The 18,731-nt window shown below is 38.0% G+C and overlaps 1 protein-coding gene across 1 annotated transcript in view; it reads right to left on the reverse strand.

Moving 5' to 3' along the window:
• Positions 1-5,973: 5,973 nt before the first annotated feature.
• Positions 5,974-18,731, reverse strand: part of Syt10 (synaptotagmin 10) — a 60,165-nt gene continuing 47,407 nt past the window's right edge. Inside the window, exons 4-7 of the mRNA XM_042264851.2 lie at positions 14,881-15,001; positions 13,191-13,362; positions 10,025-10,154; positions 5,974-6,177 (exon numbers count right to left, since the gene is read on the reverse strand). Of these exons, the coding sequence (XP_042120785.1) occupies positions 6,106-6,177; positions 10,025-10,154; positions 13,191-13,362; positions 14,881-15,001 (495 nt within the window). The 3' untranslated portion in view covers positions 5,974-6,105. The remainder of the gene's footprint in view (positions 6,178-10,024; positions 10,155-13,190; positions 13,363-14,880; positions 15,002-18,731) is intronic.

The raw sequence follows: 18,731 nt of genomic DNA on the forward strand, positions 1-18,731 counted from the left end.
TTTAATTTCAAGAAAAGCATATTTTAAAATATTGTCAGCTGCAGTGACAGCCAGGGAAACTTACCCATGCCATTTGGGGTTTCTGTCCAGATTTTTTTTTATTTTGTTTCCTGTTGTTTCATCATCAAGCATGTCTTTCAAGTCCTACCACATTTCTACAGCTGCCCATTCTTCTGAGCTAAGCACAGAAGCCATTTTTCTGTGTCTCTGGACGTTCGTAGCAGAAGGCTTTCATGCCAGGTCAGAGTTTTCTTTGTTGGGTTACTGATGTTGGAGCCCACTTCAAGCTTTCTAGACCAATGTTCTATGACTGAGCTACATTCCAAAATCCCGGAAACCATTCCGTCAACCTGTTATATTTGTCTCTCAGTAAAATGCGCTTTGTTAAGAGGCACTTACGATGGCGCAGAAGTGGGCTGCGCTTATCTGTCCCCTTCACTGAGTAGTAAAGGCAGCCGGAAACTATGCTCAATTCACATTCAAGAAAAGCTTCATATTTATCTTGCAAAAATTAAATCTGGAAAAGGGATTTCGTTAGTAACAGATAAAGTTATTTATAATCACTTTATTTCTTTTTTAAAATACATATGAAACAGTAAAATTATATTTCAAGTGCTTTTCCATTTCTTTTACAAAAGTAATTATGAGCTATCCTTCATAACAGCTTTGAGGTTTCTTTGTTACATAATTCATCTGATCCTGACAAATACGTTCATACACTCTAAAGAGGACACAGTAAAAATACCAAAATACAATGTGTAACATCTTTCAGAGGGTTTACAGAAACATCTGCTCTAAGTAATATGATTATAAGATGTCAAGGTTCGCAAATGACTGGTCACCATGTACAAAAGTCAGAGACGCAAATTTCAAGACTTCAATTTCTCTTCTATAATGTAGAAGTCAAAGATACTGTCTTAAACAATGGCGAAGTATTAAATCACAAACTTCACTTGAAAAGTTACATTAAGAACAATGACTTAAAGGTATTCAAAATAGATGAGCTATGACATATTCAAATTGCCTGAGGCTCTGTGGGAAGAAGAACATCAGCAGTTCCTATCAGTACACATGGACTAGTAAGGGAATTAGAGGAAACACCATGCTTATGATGGGAGCCAGTTCTTTTCTAGTTTGACTTATCTTAGTTCTGAATTCACAGTGTTCTGTGGTTCCTCCATATTTGAATGTGAACCCAGTCATTGCTTTGTTGGGTTAATAGCAGCTAATGTTGACAATTTGCACGTTGTACTCTTTGTTTAAGGAATGAGCTAGAAGTGCAAATATTTTACATATTGGAGTTTCACCTGCTTCTCCTTTACGCAGTGAGCTGTTCACATTATTACTACTACATTCTTTAAATGCAAAGCTTAAAGGACTTTACAAGAAAAACAGCAAATCTTAATGAAACCTATGAGATAATTTACATAAGTATTTATAGAGAATGATTATTTTGTTGTTTTATATAATTGGGGTGTGTGTGACAGTTATTTGCAGTGTGCAAAATTTTCAGCAAGTCATGGAAAGATAGAATTCCCTGTCTTAATGTTCAGATGAAGCACACAAGAAGCAATATGGAAAGTCTCAGTGAACCTAACCATTTCATGCATTAACTTTGCAACCTCAAAACTTATTCTTAGTGAGTTTTGACTTATATCGGTAAATTACATCAATACAATAGTCAGTAAATTATTTTCAGGAAACACAATCCTCATGATATTGAATAATTAAAACTCAATCTCATGTTCAAGAAGTAGGGCATTCTGTGCACAGTAGATGTGACTCAACAGAATGTCAGAAGACAATGGGTTATTCTTACCCTCTGTGATGAAATCAGACATAGTTTCACTGTTTGGAAAGGGTCTCATGGTCTGCATAAAAAATTATTGTTGGCTTGAGATTAAAACATTTCCATATAAATATATCAAGAGCAACTCATATTTCTTGTCACCATAGAGATAAAAATAGGATTTATATAAATAGTTCCCCCTTGGAGGAGTGTATTTAATCATCTCAGACATACAAAATACTATCATTTCTCTTAAACATTTTTTACCTATTTTTTCAGTCACTATTTTTTAGTATTCAAATATTTTCATTAAGTAAATCATTAAGGCTTACCTTGGTCCTTAACTGAATGGTTTTCTCTATCTCTTTAGCACAGTACTATCATGCTACCAAATCAAACTTCATTTAGTTACATGATAGACACAATGAAAGGAAAATAATAATTTAACTGCATTTTGATCAAATACGCAATGCCACTGTTCAAATGCATATCTTTTTGATTAACTGTTAATGGTAGATGATAAGTAATTACCTTAATCTTAATGGACAGATTATTGGATAAATACTGATCTTCTTGGCTAATAGAATACCTAGAAGATAAAGTTTTGTAAATAGCATTTTATTTGATTAATTTTTTTCCTGTGTAAAATATTAAATTCATTTTCTCCTAAATATTAGGTCCTTACAGCAGGTTCAGATAAATCGTATCCTGAGTCATGTCTCTGAGTAACGATTGAATGCTGAGTCATGGACTTTAGAACATTATTTGAGAATTTATTGCCACTAAGACTTAAAATACAAAGAGTTCCCTTTTTTTGATATCTCAACATCTTTATTTGCTCTGTTTTAATATCTTTTCCATTAACTATATGGTTTCTTTAAGTTATTTTATTTTCAGGTTTTTAAAAATCTACTTGTTGATAGCAGAACACTTTTAGTCTAAAAACCACAAGCACTGAAACCAACTAGGCTGGCTCAGAAAAACTGCAATTGTTACAAGACCGAGTTGTGACACAAGGTGTCACTTTCTTTATGTTTAACAAAAAGGCCGAATGGCTTCTCAAGGCCATGCCAACCCAGTTCTGTAACTGTTTGCAATTAAACTGGTTGGTAATATCACAGCCGTTATGACAAAAATCAGACAAATTCTGCTCAAGAGTAATATCAAGTAGTCTTTTTGAAGAGGTAGAAAGAAATTGATTTGTGTTCAATGCTATGATTTTATGTTCCTTTATTGTAATAATCCCTGGCTGCTCGGACATCTCATTCTGGAGTAAATTATTTTTTGTTTTATAGATAGTAGAGTTGGCATGGAATGGAATTTTGACTTTTTTACTTTCGAAGTAGCCATTAAAGGAAAGCTTCAAGAGATGGAGAGTTTTTTTTAATTGAGCCTGGAAACTTTGAAAAGAATAAACACTACAGGAGACCAAGTGCAGTTGTAAATATCAATTAAATATCACAACCAAATAGTTCAAATACATCTGCTCTAATATAAACCCTGAGTCAGTATCGATCGTTTGTGAGCTCCCTGCAGTAACTAGCGTTGTGCACACACCACAAAACCACATGAAGGTACATGATGGGCTCCACTTCCTCCCACTACTTCCCAGGCATTTGTCCTAACATTTGTTCCTGAACTGAGTGTGTATGGATATGGTGAGTTTTACATAGGAAGTACCAGCAACACAGGGTAGCCTGAGGAAAAAAAAGTAACTCTTGAGAAAAGTGCATCAGGAAGCCAGTGATCATGCCTGGAGCTTTGGACTAAAATCAAATGGAGGACACCCATGAGGAACATATCAAAACCCCAAACGAATCAACTGCTGGTTTTGTTAAATGATTGTGCACTAGACACATCCTGGTGTCTTTCATATCCAGTGTACTTAGCAACTGTGCTGTTATGCCCACAAAGCAACACTGAACCTTATTTCCTAGATGCATATATTGGTAAGTCCCTGAATGTGTCCCTGAAATCAGGAGTTTATTGTATACCTAAATTACAGCTTCATGCTGCATTGACCTGCATTAGTACATGCCATCCCACAAGTTTAGTGGAGGGCATCTGGAACACTGAACCATATTTTAAATACTGAGAAACTAACAGTACCTCACAAGCAGAGAGAAGTTTCTGTGTGTAGATGGGTAAAATGAGGGGGGGGGATGATATGTAAGGTGCATAAGGAATGCATTTTCTCAGCATGAACTGTTCTAATGAATTTATTTATTACTCTGAGAGAAAACTCTCACATATTAGCTGAAAGTTGTGAATTTTCCCTCTTTAATCTCTTTCATAGGTTTAGCAAATGCTTTGACGTAATTCTCATGAGAAATAAATGACTTTAATCTTGTGTAATTTTGGCTTTTAAATTTTTTTCCAATCTAATTTTCATCTACTCGCCTCCTATTTAAAATATTCTGGTTATCTGACAGCTCCCTTTTGTTCCTCAGAAGGTTTAGCCTGTTCTCTTTAGGAAATAAGCTGTAATTTTAAAAGGAGTAAGTCTGTAAGATCTCGTTTTGAGTGAAAATGCATACTCTCCTGACTTAAGAAATGTCACAGCTATATCTACTGATAAAATATTTCCCTAAATGTTACCACACTAAGATTATAAGTTTTTTCTTTCCACCTAGTAGCTTGCATTTTACAGTATAACAAAGACGTTCAGATTAGTTTTCTTCTTGACTCTCTCTCTAATGAGTAGGGTTTGTTGTTGGTTTTTTGGCTTGACGGGATAGTCAAGTGTTTTCAGACAGATTTATTTTTAATGAGAAAAAGTTTAGTAGTATATTTTCATTAGCTTGACATAGGCATTTTAGGCAGAACTGAGTTTACACTGAAAATTTAATGTGAGACATGCTTATACTGGTTAACAGTAACTGAATCTTTATGAGAGAAATTTCAAGACTTTTAAAATATATTTCCTAATATTTGAAGTAAGGGATTTTTACAAATATAAAAATTCATTACTTGTCAAAAACTTTCTCATCCCAATGAACTTGTTTTAAAATTCCAAATATAAATTTTCTTCCCTTTAAAAAACCTTATTGTGGAATAAACTTTAAATACGTACACCTCAAAAGTAAGGTTAGAAAAATTCCACATAGATTCCTTCCAATGGGGTCTTAAAATGAGACAATAAAAAGCTGATGTGATTTCAAAGAAAGTTCTCTCTTGTAAAAAAAAAAGCATTTGCATAGTTTTTACCTCTAATGGTTTGATCATTAATCTCTTTGAAGGTCAATGCCTTTTATTAAAGGACTAGATGTTTCGTCCCTTGGAATGTATTTGTTTTTATTATGTGTGAAAGTTGTACTGTTTACAACATGCATCTGTAATTTGGTGAGCAACAAGTCCAGCTTTCCTGGAGACTCTCCAGCTCTGGTAATGAGCTCCTGAGAGGGTGGAGGAGTCATCACCTGCCTGTCTAAGCACAACGGCACAGAGAGCTTGGCTAGACCTTTGGTTTCTGTGAAATGTGATCCATCAAAACCATAGGAGCCACATGATAGCTCCAAGTCACGGAACAGACACACCACAGTACTGGAGAACCTTGAAAGACAAAGTTATGACTGTAGCTACTTAGGGATACCAATGCTACACTTGAGGTGAAGACTACTAGAAATTTTAAAACTACCAGCTAAGCATTACAGCAGGTGCCTGAACTAATGTGGACAGTAAGACATTGTAAGCTGGTAGCCTTGTTTACCAGCTACTCAATGTCACTTTGTACATTTATATTCAAAATGCCTTTTCATTTTGTAGCTTAGCTGAGTGTCCCAAAAAAGAAGCTTGAGGGACGAACCTCAATGACAAAAATGCTGATTATGAAGGAAAAACTATTATCAGACAAGTATTTGAAGGAGTTGAACCTATGGAACTAATTTAAATATGTTCACTAAAGTTTACATAGAACTGTGTGTACAGTTGGAAATGACACATTTTACTATTTCATACAACATAGGAATAAACTATACTTAATATTACACACATGTAGATTCTCTTGTCAAATACTTATTTCTTTGCTTAAGCAAGGAATTAAAACATATTAAAACACTGTGCTCATAGATGATATGAAATATAGGACACCTTATGTAACTAAGGACTATTAGTACTCAGGTAAAATGTATTGATATGCCCAAAGTTAAAAACAAAAATAAACCAAGAGGTAAAACAAAAAGAAATTATACATCAAGTTATTCCTTATCATGGGTATATTTTAAATGAAGTCAAATGTTCTGTGTTTGTGTGTGTGTGTCTGATTCGATGAGCACATGATTCTAGGTCTTTCTGTGACATGGTCTTATCTGGAGGCTTTATGGTGTGGATGGTGGCCTTGGAGATGAACAGGATCCTTGACTATCAAAGCTGGTTGCCCGGCCAGGTAACTGAAAGAGAAGAATTTCAGAATATCTGATCCAATGATGAAAAAGCATATAATGACAATCATGTCTCTCTGTGATTAGTGGATATTCAAGCACAATTTGCAAATTTCTGAAGAGAAGGTTTATATAACCTCCACACTCTTCCAAACTCATCTCCCAAGGCAGTGAGAGAAAACACAAATATTTCCTGTAAAACACAGTGCTTGGAACATAAAAGGTACACAGAATAATGTCCGATGGCAACTTTTATGTCTTTAGAAGAGTCCCACACTTTATGGGAGATGTTTAGGTTTTTTTTTCCCCTATAATATGACTTACCATAGTGCAGGGTAAGAACAACAGGAAGTTATAGACATAAGATACTTAGGACAGTTTGCATGAGAAATCAGTCCCATCGGCTGATATATTTGAGGACTGTTTGGGAGGCTTATGGAACCTTTGGAAGGTATAGCCTTGTTGGGCGGGCTTTGAGGGTTTACAGCCTCAATGCCTCTCTTCAAGTTTGTTCTGTTTCCTGTATGTGGATAAAAATGTGCTCTCTCTGCTTCCTCCTCTGGCCTCCTGCCACTGTGCTTCTTGATGGTGTGGATATCCCAAAAGACCAAAATGACCGTAAGCCCAAAAGAAGCTCTTTTCCAGAGGTCACTTTTGGTCTTGGTGTCTTATTACAGCAACAAATTGTAGCTAATTCAAGGCTGTCTTCCCTTTGCTTTGTCAGGAAGGGATTTTCATCTGGGAAATTCATAAACGGAAAAGGCCAGTTTATGAGGTGGGAACCCCAAGTGATAAGAGTGATTCTCATGATCCTTATGTATCTGTATCTTGAGAGTTTAATGGAGTTTAATTAATGAATTTGAAGTAAGTGGATTTTTCTAAATGAGGCCTTCATCTCTGCCGACCAACTTATTCAGTTCTTGAATAACTATTACTTTCTCATTTATTCTTTCTCTAACAAGAAAAATATAATTTCACTCTTAATTTTTCCTATAATGCTAAATTCAGGCTGTGCATATGTCTGTGGTCCATATAATCTGTTTGTCCACTGAGTAGAGACAAAGGGGATGAGAAAAAGATATTTGCAGAGGAAAGTACATTCATCCTTTAATACCAGTTGTCCCTGATCCAGTTATTAGAAAACTACGTGTGATCTAATGGCATATTATGGCCTGAAAGGAGACTGAAAAGGGTTCTTTTATTCTTGTTCTTGATACAAACAATGCCTATGGTTCTTCAACAGACAAACAGTTCCATGTTTATATATAATATATGTGTATATATATATAGTTAATATACTTCAGACTGTATGCTTTTCTTTAGAATTGTTTAAATCTTGCTCATATGCCCCCATTTCTCCTGGACCATCTCATTGGCATGGAAGGGCACTCAGCTTCTCCAAGATCAGATATCAGAGGGACAAGAACCCAAGTCCACATCTCTACTCAGCATGGCTCCCCATGTAGCAAAGCTTTCTTTCCCTTTCTATATTCTGGAGCTTAGGCTCCATTTTCAAGCTAAAAAATGAGACCCAGGGGAAAAAGAGCACAATTATATAACAAGCGCTAAAGTGTGTTTTAGACAATACTTACCACTGAGACCAAATAAAATGTACTTTAGTAGGTGTTGAGCTATCCAGCAAATACAGTTGTCTCTGCTTCTGAAAGATTTCAGGGGAATACCCTGTATGATTGTGTACATATGTGCATATATGGATTTTTGTGCGTATATGTGAATGTGTTTTCATTTATGTGTATATATGTGTGTGTGAGTGTCTATATGTTTCTGTAGATCTATGCCTGTGTGTATGTGTTTATGTGTCTGTGTATTGTATGCATGAGTGTGTCTGTGTATGTGTGTCAGTGTATACCCATGTCTGTGTGCACATGTCTGTTTGTAGGTGGTGCTTGTCTGTGCCTACATATGTGTGTGTATGTCTGTGTGTGTGTGTGTGTGTGCATGCATCTTGTGTGTGTTTATGTGTCTATGTATGTGTGTGTCTGTGTGCATATGTATTTGTGTCTGTATATGTGTATATGTGTGTGGTGGTTTGAATGAAAATGGGCCCCATAGGCTCGTATATTTGAATGCTTGTTTCCAAGTAGGTGGACTGTTTAGGAAGGATTAGGAGGTGCTTCCTTGTTGGAGAAGATGTGCCACAACTTTGAGGCTTCAAAAGCCCACACCAGGTTACTCCAGTCTCTCTCTGCTGTGCTCATGGATCAGAAGTAAGCTTTCAGCTTCCGCTCCAGCACCTTGCCTGCCTGTCTGCTTGTCTCCATGCTTCCCACACTGATAAGCATGGACTAATCCTCTGAACCTGTACATAAGACCCAATTAAGTGCTTCTTTTATAAGTTGCCTTGGTCATGGTATCTCTTCACAGCAATAGAAAAGAAACTAAAATAACACGTGAATGTATGTATGTCTGTGACACGTGAATGTATGTATGTCTGTGCGTTTATATGTGTGTGTATATGCGTTTATATGCTCTGTAAATATGTAGGTCTGTGTGTCTGTGGGTCTTTATATGTGTATGTCTGTGTATGTGTGTGTGTCTGTGGGTCTTTATATGTGTATGTCTGTATGTGTGTGCATATCTGCTGTATGTGTGTCTGTGTATGTCTGTGTCTGTATCTGTATTGTCTATATATGTGTATGTCTGTGTCTTATGATTTACATTAAATTATGAAGTCAAGTAGGGTGTTTGGACATTTATATATAAATGGGATCTGTGATGACAGTTTACTTCCATGGCCTGAGCATGACATGTTCACTCAGTTTCCACAAAATGTCTTGAATCGCTCAGTCATGGTCTCATTCTTGTAACTAAGCTGAGACTGAAACTCGGTCCTATTGATACATTCAGTCATTTACAGTGTGCAGTCTTTCTCCCATTTTAAAACCAAAGCTTAGTGTACCAAACCGCAACTTACCTCCCAGAAGGCTAAGTTATTATTTACTTATTTTGTGGCTATTATAAGCATTCATTTTATGGAAATTCACAAAGTCCTTCATCCTCCTGTGAACACATTATGTCTCAGTTTATGTTGTGGCTCTTGAAGAGGTTCCAGTAACTGTCTTTGTTGTAAAGAAAGGCATTCTGCCAAGCAATACTTAATATGTCCAGTAGACTAACTTTGACTTAAAGTTCTAGGCAAAAATGGTTACTCATCCTTCCTAACATAACTCAGGTGTGGACACAGCCGTTAAGACCTCATCTTGAGTCAATCTGTGCAACGCTCTGCTCATCATCATCACTTTAAGTTACTCCTATTGAACAGGCACAGCCAAAACTCAGAGAAGGTCAGGTCACTCACCAAAGCTTTATAATAAAAGCCACACAGCATGGCCAGGCCTTGAGCGCAGCTAAGTTGGTGCCTTGATTTTTTAATTTCTGTATATTCTTTCTGACCACAGCTGGATAGGACATATGTGTCCCTTATACAGATGTATCAGACAGCAGTGCTTTATGAAGGATTTAAAAATGGAAAGGGGCTTTAGGTAAAGTGGCTTTTTTTTTTTTCACAGAGAAGCAGTACCAGAGCTCAGTTCCCACTGAGTAATGAACTTAAGACAATGGCCCCTGGTCACCGACGTAAGCCTAAGGCTATGGAAGGAAATGACACACTTTTTTTCACAGGCTTACTGAATAAGAAACCCTAGACATCTAATCATTTTTTAAATCCCCGAGGCAGACAGAACTTTGAATAGACGATGCGAGAGACTCTGAAACAAAAGTGAAAGCATTTTTTTTGAAAGGTGAATAAGTGAAATGTCAAATGAAAGTTAGCAGATAAAAAATATTTAAGTAACATCAGTGTAACTGAGGGCAGAGGCAATATCCACATCCTTACCTCCAGCAAAGGGTGCCAGTGTGTGATTGGTTTCCGGTGGTATGCCAACATTTCGTTCCAGTGGTCTCGCCCAAGACCCTCGGCGTCTAGTCCAGTTCGACACACACCTATGACCTCATTGTGTCCCACCCTAGGATTGGTGGAATATCAAACTTTCATCGTCATAATTCAAAGGTAAGTGGAATGTTCCACATTTCAGTACAATTTTTAACACATCAAGAGCAATAAATTCCACATGCTATGGCAGTCTCCAGACCCAGATTTCACTTTATATACTTTCAGTGATCCATGGCCAATCACTGTCTGAAAATATCAAATGGAAAGTTCTAGAAACAAATAACACATCAATATTAAATATTGCTTTATAGAGTATATTGCTATAATGGTCCTATTTTATTATTTGTTATTGGTAATCTCTTCGCATGTACAATTTATAAGGTAGGCTTTATAAAGATCTGTACATGTAGGAAGATCAGTACATGTAGGAAGAACAGACTATCTGGGACTCACTACTGTTGGTTTCCATTATCTATGGAACATGATGGAACATGTTCCCTACAGAGAAGGGATTGTTATGTACCAGTTTTGATTAAATGGAAATTCCTAAATAAAAATTAACTAGGCCAGGTGTGGGGCATGGCTGAGAGGTGGAGACAGGAAAATCGGAAGTTCAAGTTCATCATTACCTACAGAGAAAGTTTTGAGGCCAGCCTGGGGTACGTGGTATCTTGTCTCAACACACACACACACACACATACACACACAGACAAAAAGGCTCACAGACAACTAAATAACATCAACACACAAAATAAATTTATATTAAAAACTCACAAAGCTATTCAGCTCTCTGCAATGTTGACAATGAAAGTGTGTGCATGGGGAACCAGCAGACCCCTCACTTGGGCGATGCTGCTCTCTGGGAGTGAGGCCTTCTAAACCCCCACACTGTAAAGACAGTCCCACTCTTTTCTGTAATGGTGGTTAGACTGTATGCCGAGAGGACAGTGCTCACTTTCTTGCATAATAGTCTCTATTTTACTGACTCTAAATTATATGGGTAAGTATGCTATTGCTGGCAATATAATTAAGTGGGGCAGGGTTGTGTTTAGTCTCACCACTATGATTTATCATTGCATAACAAAGCATACTGTTTGAGGTTACTATTTTATATGTATGCCCCATTTTTACTGCATCCAATAGAAATGATAGCTAATATTTATTTTTACTTTAAATTTTTTTGATATTAAAATACAATTACACCATAATCTCCTTTTCTCCCTCCAGACAGTCTCATAGACTGCTCTCCATTCTCCTTCACATTCATGGCCTCTTCTTTCATTAATTGCTATTGTATGCATATATGTATATGTATTCCTAAATATAAGCCCTTCAGTCTGTATAATGTTACTTGCATGTGTGTTTCCAGGGCTGACCATTTGGCATTGGACAACTTATTGGTGTGCTCTTCCCTAGAGAAGACCACCTCTTCTGCTCTCCAATTTCCTCAGTTGCCTATAGTTCTTGGTGTAGGGTTAGGGCCTAGTAGGCTCTTCTCTATCCTCTTTGGCAGGTCAGCTGGTATAGTCTGTGTTCGGCTCACATTTAGGCATCCATGTTGGTGATATTTCATGGGTGTGGCTTCTGACATTACTCGGAGGCAGTCTCCCAGCAAACTGCCTGGCCTCTGGCCCTTATGATCTTTCCACCTGCTCTTCTGTATTTCTTCCTGAGCCTTGGGTGTGGAAGTGTTCTGTCGATGTATCCACTGGGACTGGGGGTAACTAATACATTTGAGAATCTTCTATGTAAAGATAGTTTTTCAAGAATTTTGAGTTTAATGGCGTAATTAATCCCAAGTCCACTACTCTGGCTCTGGATAACATTACTAGCATCTCATTTCATTAACAAACAAATTAGATGCTCAGAAGAGTTCCTAGGAGTTAAAGGCAGAAGCTGGATCCCATCAGGAAAGTCAAAACAGCACCTGACAAGCAGGGCTTCTTTCTTTCTAATCTTTTTGAGACCAGGTCTTATGCAGCCCAGGCTGCCCTCAGACTCACTATGCAGCTGAGATGTGCCTCCTGCCTCTGCCTCCTGAATGTTCAGGTTACATGTCTCTGATCACAACTTCCTTCACAAGCTGGTTCTTGAAACAATGTAAGTCGAAAGAATCTGAAAGGCTTTCTACAGAGTCACTTGAATAGGCCTCACTGACGAGGCTTTGGGAGTGATTTTAGGATGCTCCAGTATGTTTTTCTGGTCTTCTCCTATGAAGTTTCCCAACAAAGATATTTGGAGAAATGATTTCTATCTTCCTGATTTAGGTGGCATTAAGATCGATTGCCGTAACATCCGGTCAATGGCATGCTTAGCTGTACCTACCCAAACTCACTGCTTTGAGGAGTCAATAGGGGTAGGTGCTAAAGCAAAACAGGGCCGTTCATGATAACATTAACAACATTTTAAAGATCTGAAGTGTGGGATAATTCAAGGTTTTTTCTACCACGGAAAAACCATCACAGGTGTTTTTCCTTTAGTATAAACTCAAATAGATCAGAAAATCATTTATTTGTTTATTTTTATTTCTAGGGGCTGACTTTGAGACACTGAATGGTACATTACTATCACTCCTCATAGTTCAGTGAGTGTTCTCTTAGGCAGTCTATACTCACATTCTACACAAGTGGTAGAGTTACCAACAGAGCAATGTAGAAGACCATTGAGCAGACGGCTATGACTTCCAATTCTGTCATCACCTGCGTCCCACAGCATGTTGACAGTTTCCCAGTGGAGAAAGTGATTCCCAGAGACTTGCTGGCCCTCCAAGCCAGTGCACTCTAGAGCTGGGGTGAGCACCCCTTTCCTTGTGTGGTAGCCCCTCTGTGAAGCCAGCTCTGGACTGCAGTATTGGTCATTCTGAAGAAAGACTTTTGTGTGTCATAAACTTCATACTACTTCCAGATTGACCCTTTCTTCAGCTGCAGGCGAATGTTAGGTTAGACTGCTTTGGAGATGAAACCAAAACAAAACTATAACTATAGATTCTCATGAATCATGGCCCTCTTGTTTAAGTTAGATCTGCTGTAACAGTGAGTAACCTGGAAAGCAGATGTGACCCGGCTATGACAACCTGAAGATCTGCATGGAGCAAGCAGCCTCTACCCACCTGTCATAATCCATGACCGCAATGCACAGGCTGACTTGGTCCACATTCTCTGGAGGGATGTCGAAAATGATGGCTTCATTGTACACAGGGTTGAGAGTGTTTTTCTTTGTAGTTGTTTTTCGTTTTTTAAGTCTTCGGCCCTCACACATCAAAGACACTTTGACATAAGGGTCTATGAGAAGGGAGGTAATTTTACTAAAATTAAAGCATCCAGGGGCTATGCACAAAACACTGTATTTCATTTTTACTAAATAAGAAAGTGTGTGAACCCTTCAGCACTAATAGTTTTAACATTAAATCACTTACTTTGGGACAACAGATTCTTGATCTTATTTTGTCTCTTCCTATAGTCATAACTTTTACTACCTTAGAATCAGATTTTAATTTGTTGGGCAAGTATGTACATTTTAAACTCTAGAAAAAATGTATCTGTATATTTCAAGGAACAAAAGGTATTTTCTTATGGGAATTGTGTACATACATGTAAGAAGGCAATGCTAATATCTAACCTGCTCAGAAATACTTTTTTTTTTTTAACACTTAGAAGACTATACTAAGGAAGACATTCTTTGAGTGAGCCACAGCATCTTAATAAGGAAATAAAATCTTGTTGCCCTCTGCTTCCCCCATCACATCTCTGATGATATTCTTTGTTTCTCACAAAATCAATGGCTCCTTGGTTGACACCTGTGCCTGCTGTGAGGTAGAAGGAGCCAATACTTCCAAACACAGACTCTTATGAGGAAAAGCTTCACATAACCTTCAAATTTTACAACAACTCTAACACTGCTCTGCTTGGCTTAAAATGTACCACAAAAGAACAGAATAAACAATAGCTTGTTGGGTGCCTTGTCGAGGTTCAACAATATGTACTGATCCAAAGTTTTTCACCAAAATAAATTTAATTTTTCTTCTACCTCTTTCTTCACTCTATAACTTGCAAACTTTTAAAAGGGAATAGGTAGCTCATGATGTAGTCCCCAAGTTAAGATGTCAGTGGAATATGCATAAAAAGCCTCCCCAATAATTGGTCCCTTCCTTCACCGCCTGCTGGTTTGCATTGTCTCAACATTCTTCAGGCAAATACTGCAACATAAGTTTATGTGCAAAATCGTACAAGGAAGGGAGAAGGAATCACTGGGTGTTTCACTCTTTGTCAAATTTCCCACAGGAGAAATTTCCCTCAAGAGTTTCCTGACATACTGTTTTTGTTAGTTTCTTGTAGTTTCTTTAGATGTTCCAAATTTTTACTGGAAAGGAGTCAAGAATGCAAACGCAAATGGCGAGCTTACATTTTATCTGTTTCTCTGCAGACAAGTAAAGGAAATCGATTCAGTTTACACATATCTTTGTTGTATGGACTTCATTCACAGCTGAAAGTCCAAGGACCTTCCCTTACAAGCAGACTAGCTGGGAGAACAAAGTAAATTAGGCATTTAGATAGACTAGGTCAGGGAAGAAAGGGAGAAAGAAAGAAAGGCAAAACCAAAGTTCAAAGTCAATCTATTGATAGTTTTCAAAAGATTTCACAATTTTAATGTTACCTTAAAAAGGTGATTTGTAACATTTTGATTTGTAATCTTTCTTTCTGCTTTTATTTTATCCCGTAGCAGAGAAATAATTAAAAGCCATATGGTTTTAGATATGCAAAATTAGTAGGGATGCGCCATTGACTGTGCTGTGTACTTACCCGATGACCCAGTAATGTCCATGGCCTTCAGATTTCTGCATTTGATCACCGTCAAAGTCATACGCCCAGCGGTTGGCAAATAGCAAAGGGAAAACATGATTTCGCCCAGGTCTATGCTTTCCTAGATTGGCAATTGGTAATGTTAGCAATTTCAAACAACAAACCGTGAAAGCAAAATGAAATGGAAGATAAGTGAAAAAAATTCATATTATTAGAATCTTATAAAGTTTGAAATAATTTCATTGAGGATTCAGATACATTGTAACAAGGTTTTTATGAATGGAATTAGTAAAAAGAGTATATCCCAGTTGCTCACTTACCATCTGGAACTTAGCAGAGAGAACCAGACTGCTGATTCCACCCACTGCCCACCTTAGTCTCAAGTTTGTCACAACGAACAAATGACAGCATGACTTACTCAGAGGCGGAAGCCAGACATAGTAGGCACCTGCTAGGAAAATGAGTCTTCATTTTCTCTTACCTCTGCATCCAACCAAGCCAGAGCAGGACTTCTCTACAGTACTGACAAAATATGTCATCTTTTATTGACTCTTTTGGGATCTACTGTGGCTGTTCAAGCAACTATCTCCCACCAGGATTGAATGGCTTCTAAAACTCATCTCTCCATTAATTAAGCTTCACATATCAAAGTGATCATTTATGAAATGAAAAGCAAATTTTACACACACACACACACACACACACACACACACACACACACACACACACACACACACATATAGACAGAGAGACAGAGACAGACAGACAGACAGACAGACAGAGAATGACTATAAGCTCTAATGTGCCTGTAAAGTTCTTGATTCACAGCTCTTAGTGTGACCATGAAGAGCTTCCCTCCCATGTATCTTCATTTAGACAACACACTGAAAAGCCCTATACTCAAACCCACATTGCTTGGATCCTACCTCTTTACTTCATCTCCAATGTACCAATGTACTGTTATAAGCACTATAGCCTCTTTCCCACAAATCATGTGATGCTTGCCTCTGCTTTTGAAGGCACTGCTTGGTGGAACTTAACCCTCTCTCATGTTCAGTTACTTGACTTCTTTTTCTTTCATTCCTGTGTTGTGTCTATCTGTCTGTCTGTCTCTCTCTCTCTGTGTGTGTGTGTGTGTGTGTGTGTGTGTGTGTGTGTGTTTCTGCACCTCTCTTGGTCTCTGTGTCCCCCCCCCCCCGCATACTTATCGCATGTGCACTTGTGTGTTCATGCATGTAGAGGCCAGAGATTGATGTTAGGAATCATTCTTTATTGATGTTCTACCCTAATCTTTAAGGCAGGGTCTCTCAATCAAACCCAGAACTCACCAGCATGATATAGCTAGTTTTGCAAGCTAGCTTTCCCTGGGAATCTGGTCACTGCCTTCCAAGGCTGGGACTTACTGGTGAACCACTACAACCACCTGCTGTTTATGTACATTCTAGGGATTTGAACTTAGGTCCTCACACTAAAACCAATGCAAGCACTTAAACCAATGAACTATATCCTCAGCTCTCAGCTGGTTGACTTCTCTGGGAGGTGGCTGCTTAGACACTCTTCAGGGAGACATCCTAAGGCAGCAGCTGCCTTGTCTTCTGTCCATGCCCCTCCCAGCTTCTTCACGGATTTCCATAACAACCACAGCATCATCTGGAATCATCTTCTAAAATCCCCCTTGGGTTTCTTTCTCTGTTGCTCATATGTAATGTCCAAGATAGCAGGGCTCTTATCTTGTTTTCAATATCCTAGAAAGGCATGGTGCATTGCTGACTGCTGGTACTTAAAAGAACATTGTAGTCCTGGAGATTGAACCCAGGATTCAAGCATGCTAGACAACCACTCTACCATAGCACTATAACCTTAACCATTTAGTACCATACTCTTTGAAGGAATTAATAAATGACTTAATTACTCTGGATACAAACTGACTTGTATTAAATTTCACTTGTATATTAGAAAGGTTCCTAGCATTCTGACATAGATTTGTATGCTGTCACCGCATGGATGGTGAACAAATGAAAACTGATTGTGCACAATGAGAATTAAGGATTTTGCTCTAAGGGTGGAGTAAAGGGTTCGATGAAATCATTCCTAAAGAAAAAAAAATTGAAGCTGATTTAATTTGTAGAAAATAAATTCCTAACCCAGTACTGAGGACCACAGAAGTAGGTTCTTAAAGGTTCCTTGTTTCTTGGGGCTGGAAAAATGCCTCTAAGCACGATGACTCGAGTTTAGTCTTTCAAACACATGCCACATGCTAGAGAGCAAGAACTGACTCCAGACTCCTTCAGGTTGTGGGCTGACATCTGACTGCCACAGTGCACGCTGGCATACACCTACCCATGCCCCCACACAAAATAAATCATAAGTATAAAATATTTTTAAAATCCCTATTTCTCTGAAGAATGTAGTCAGAAATTTGATTGCCATCACATTCAGCATTTGGTAGTATGGCAGCCTTTGTGGAATTGGTTTTTTTAGTCCATGAGCTTTGGAGGGCTTCCCACCTTCTTGTGTCTTTTTCTTTCTTTGATGTGTTAAAGGTTAATTGCAAAGATCTTTCCTTCCCTGGTTGTGCATATTCTTTCCCCCCTTTTAAATGGGAGTGTTTCCTTGATCTTTTTCTCAGCATGTTGCTCACTGGTATATTGGAAGGCCACTGACTTTTGTCTGTTAGTTTGTATCCTGCCACTTTCCTGAAAGTGTTTAGCTTTCTAAGGGTCTTTCAGGGCCTCTTATATACAGAATCCCAGCATCTACAAACAGGAATACTTGACATTCTTCTTTTCCACTTATCTCTTTCTCTTGTCTTACTGCTCACTAAGACCCAAGACTTTCAAGCACAATATTGAATAGCAGAGAAAGTGGACAGCCTTGTCTTGTTTCTGATTTTAGTAGAAATGCTTGGAGATTTTTCTCTATTTAGTATAATGGTGGCTACAGGTTTGTAGAAACACAAAAGATCCCATAGAGTGAAAACAATCTGGAGCAAAAAGAATAATTCAGGAGCAAAACAATACTAATTTTAAGTTATGCTGTAAACTATCTCCACCAAACAAGCACAGTGAGATCGGTGAGTAGAATGAAGGACCTGGATAAGACCCCACAGCAACAGCCACATTATGGCAACAATACACAGTGGAAGAGAAGCCTCTTTAACTAATGGTTCTGAGAAGAAACTGGATATGTACATCTAGAAGAATGAAATGAAATCCCTTTTTGTTATCCTGTATTTGATCAAATTCAAACAGATCAAAGACTGTAAACTCTGAAACTGTTAGAGAAAACAGTGGGGAAAACATTTCAAGATATTGGCACTGGAGAATTTTCTGAATAGAAATCCAGTCCCTTGGGAAATAAGACTGAAAGTGGACAAATGAGGCCTTATCACATTAAAAACCTTCAGCACAGCAGAGGAAACACTCAAGTGAAGAGACAGCATGTGAGAGTGGGAGAAATCTATGCTGCTTGCATATCAGATGGAGGATTAATATCTACAATATACAACAAATGCAAAAACTAAATAATAAAGCAAAGAACCCAATCAGTAGTTATACGAGTAAAACAAGCAGGAAGCTCTCAAAAGACAAATGGTCAGTATACATATAAAAAGATGCTCAACTTCACAAGCCATCAGAGAAATGCAAATTAAGGGCTAAGAAGATAGCTCAGTGGAGAAAGCACTTTCCAGAAAAGCATAAGATTTTGAGTTCAGATCCATAGAAGCATGGAAAGCTGGGCATAATGGTATGCATCTGCCATCTCAGTGTTCTGACAATGCCAAGAGGTGGAGTCTGAATATGACACCTGGAAACATACAGGCTAGCTGTTCTATACACAGGCACAAACAA

Source organism: Peromyscus maniculatus, chromosome 20 (assembly GCF_049852395.1).
Source record: "Peromyscus maniculatus bairdii isolate BWxNUB_F1_BW_parent chromosome 20, HU_Pman_BW_mat_3.1, whole genome shotgun sequence".
NCBI lineage: Eukaryota > Metazoa > Chordata > Mammalia > Rodentia > Cricetidae > Peromyscus > Peromyscus maniculatus.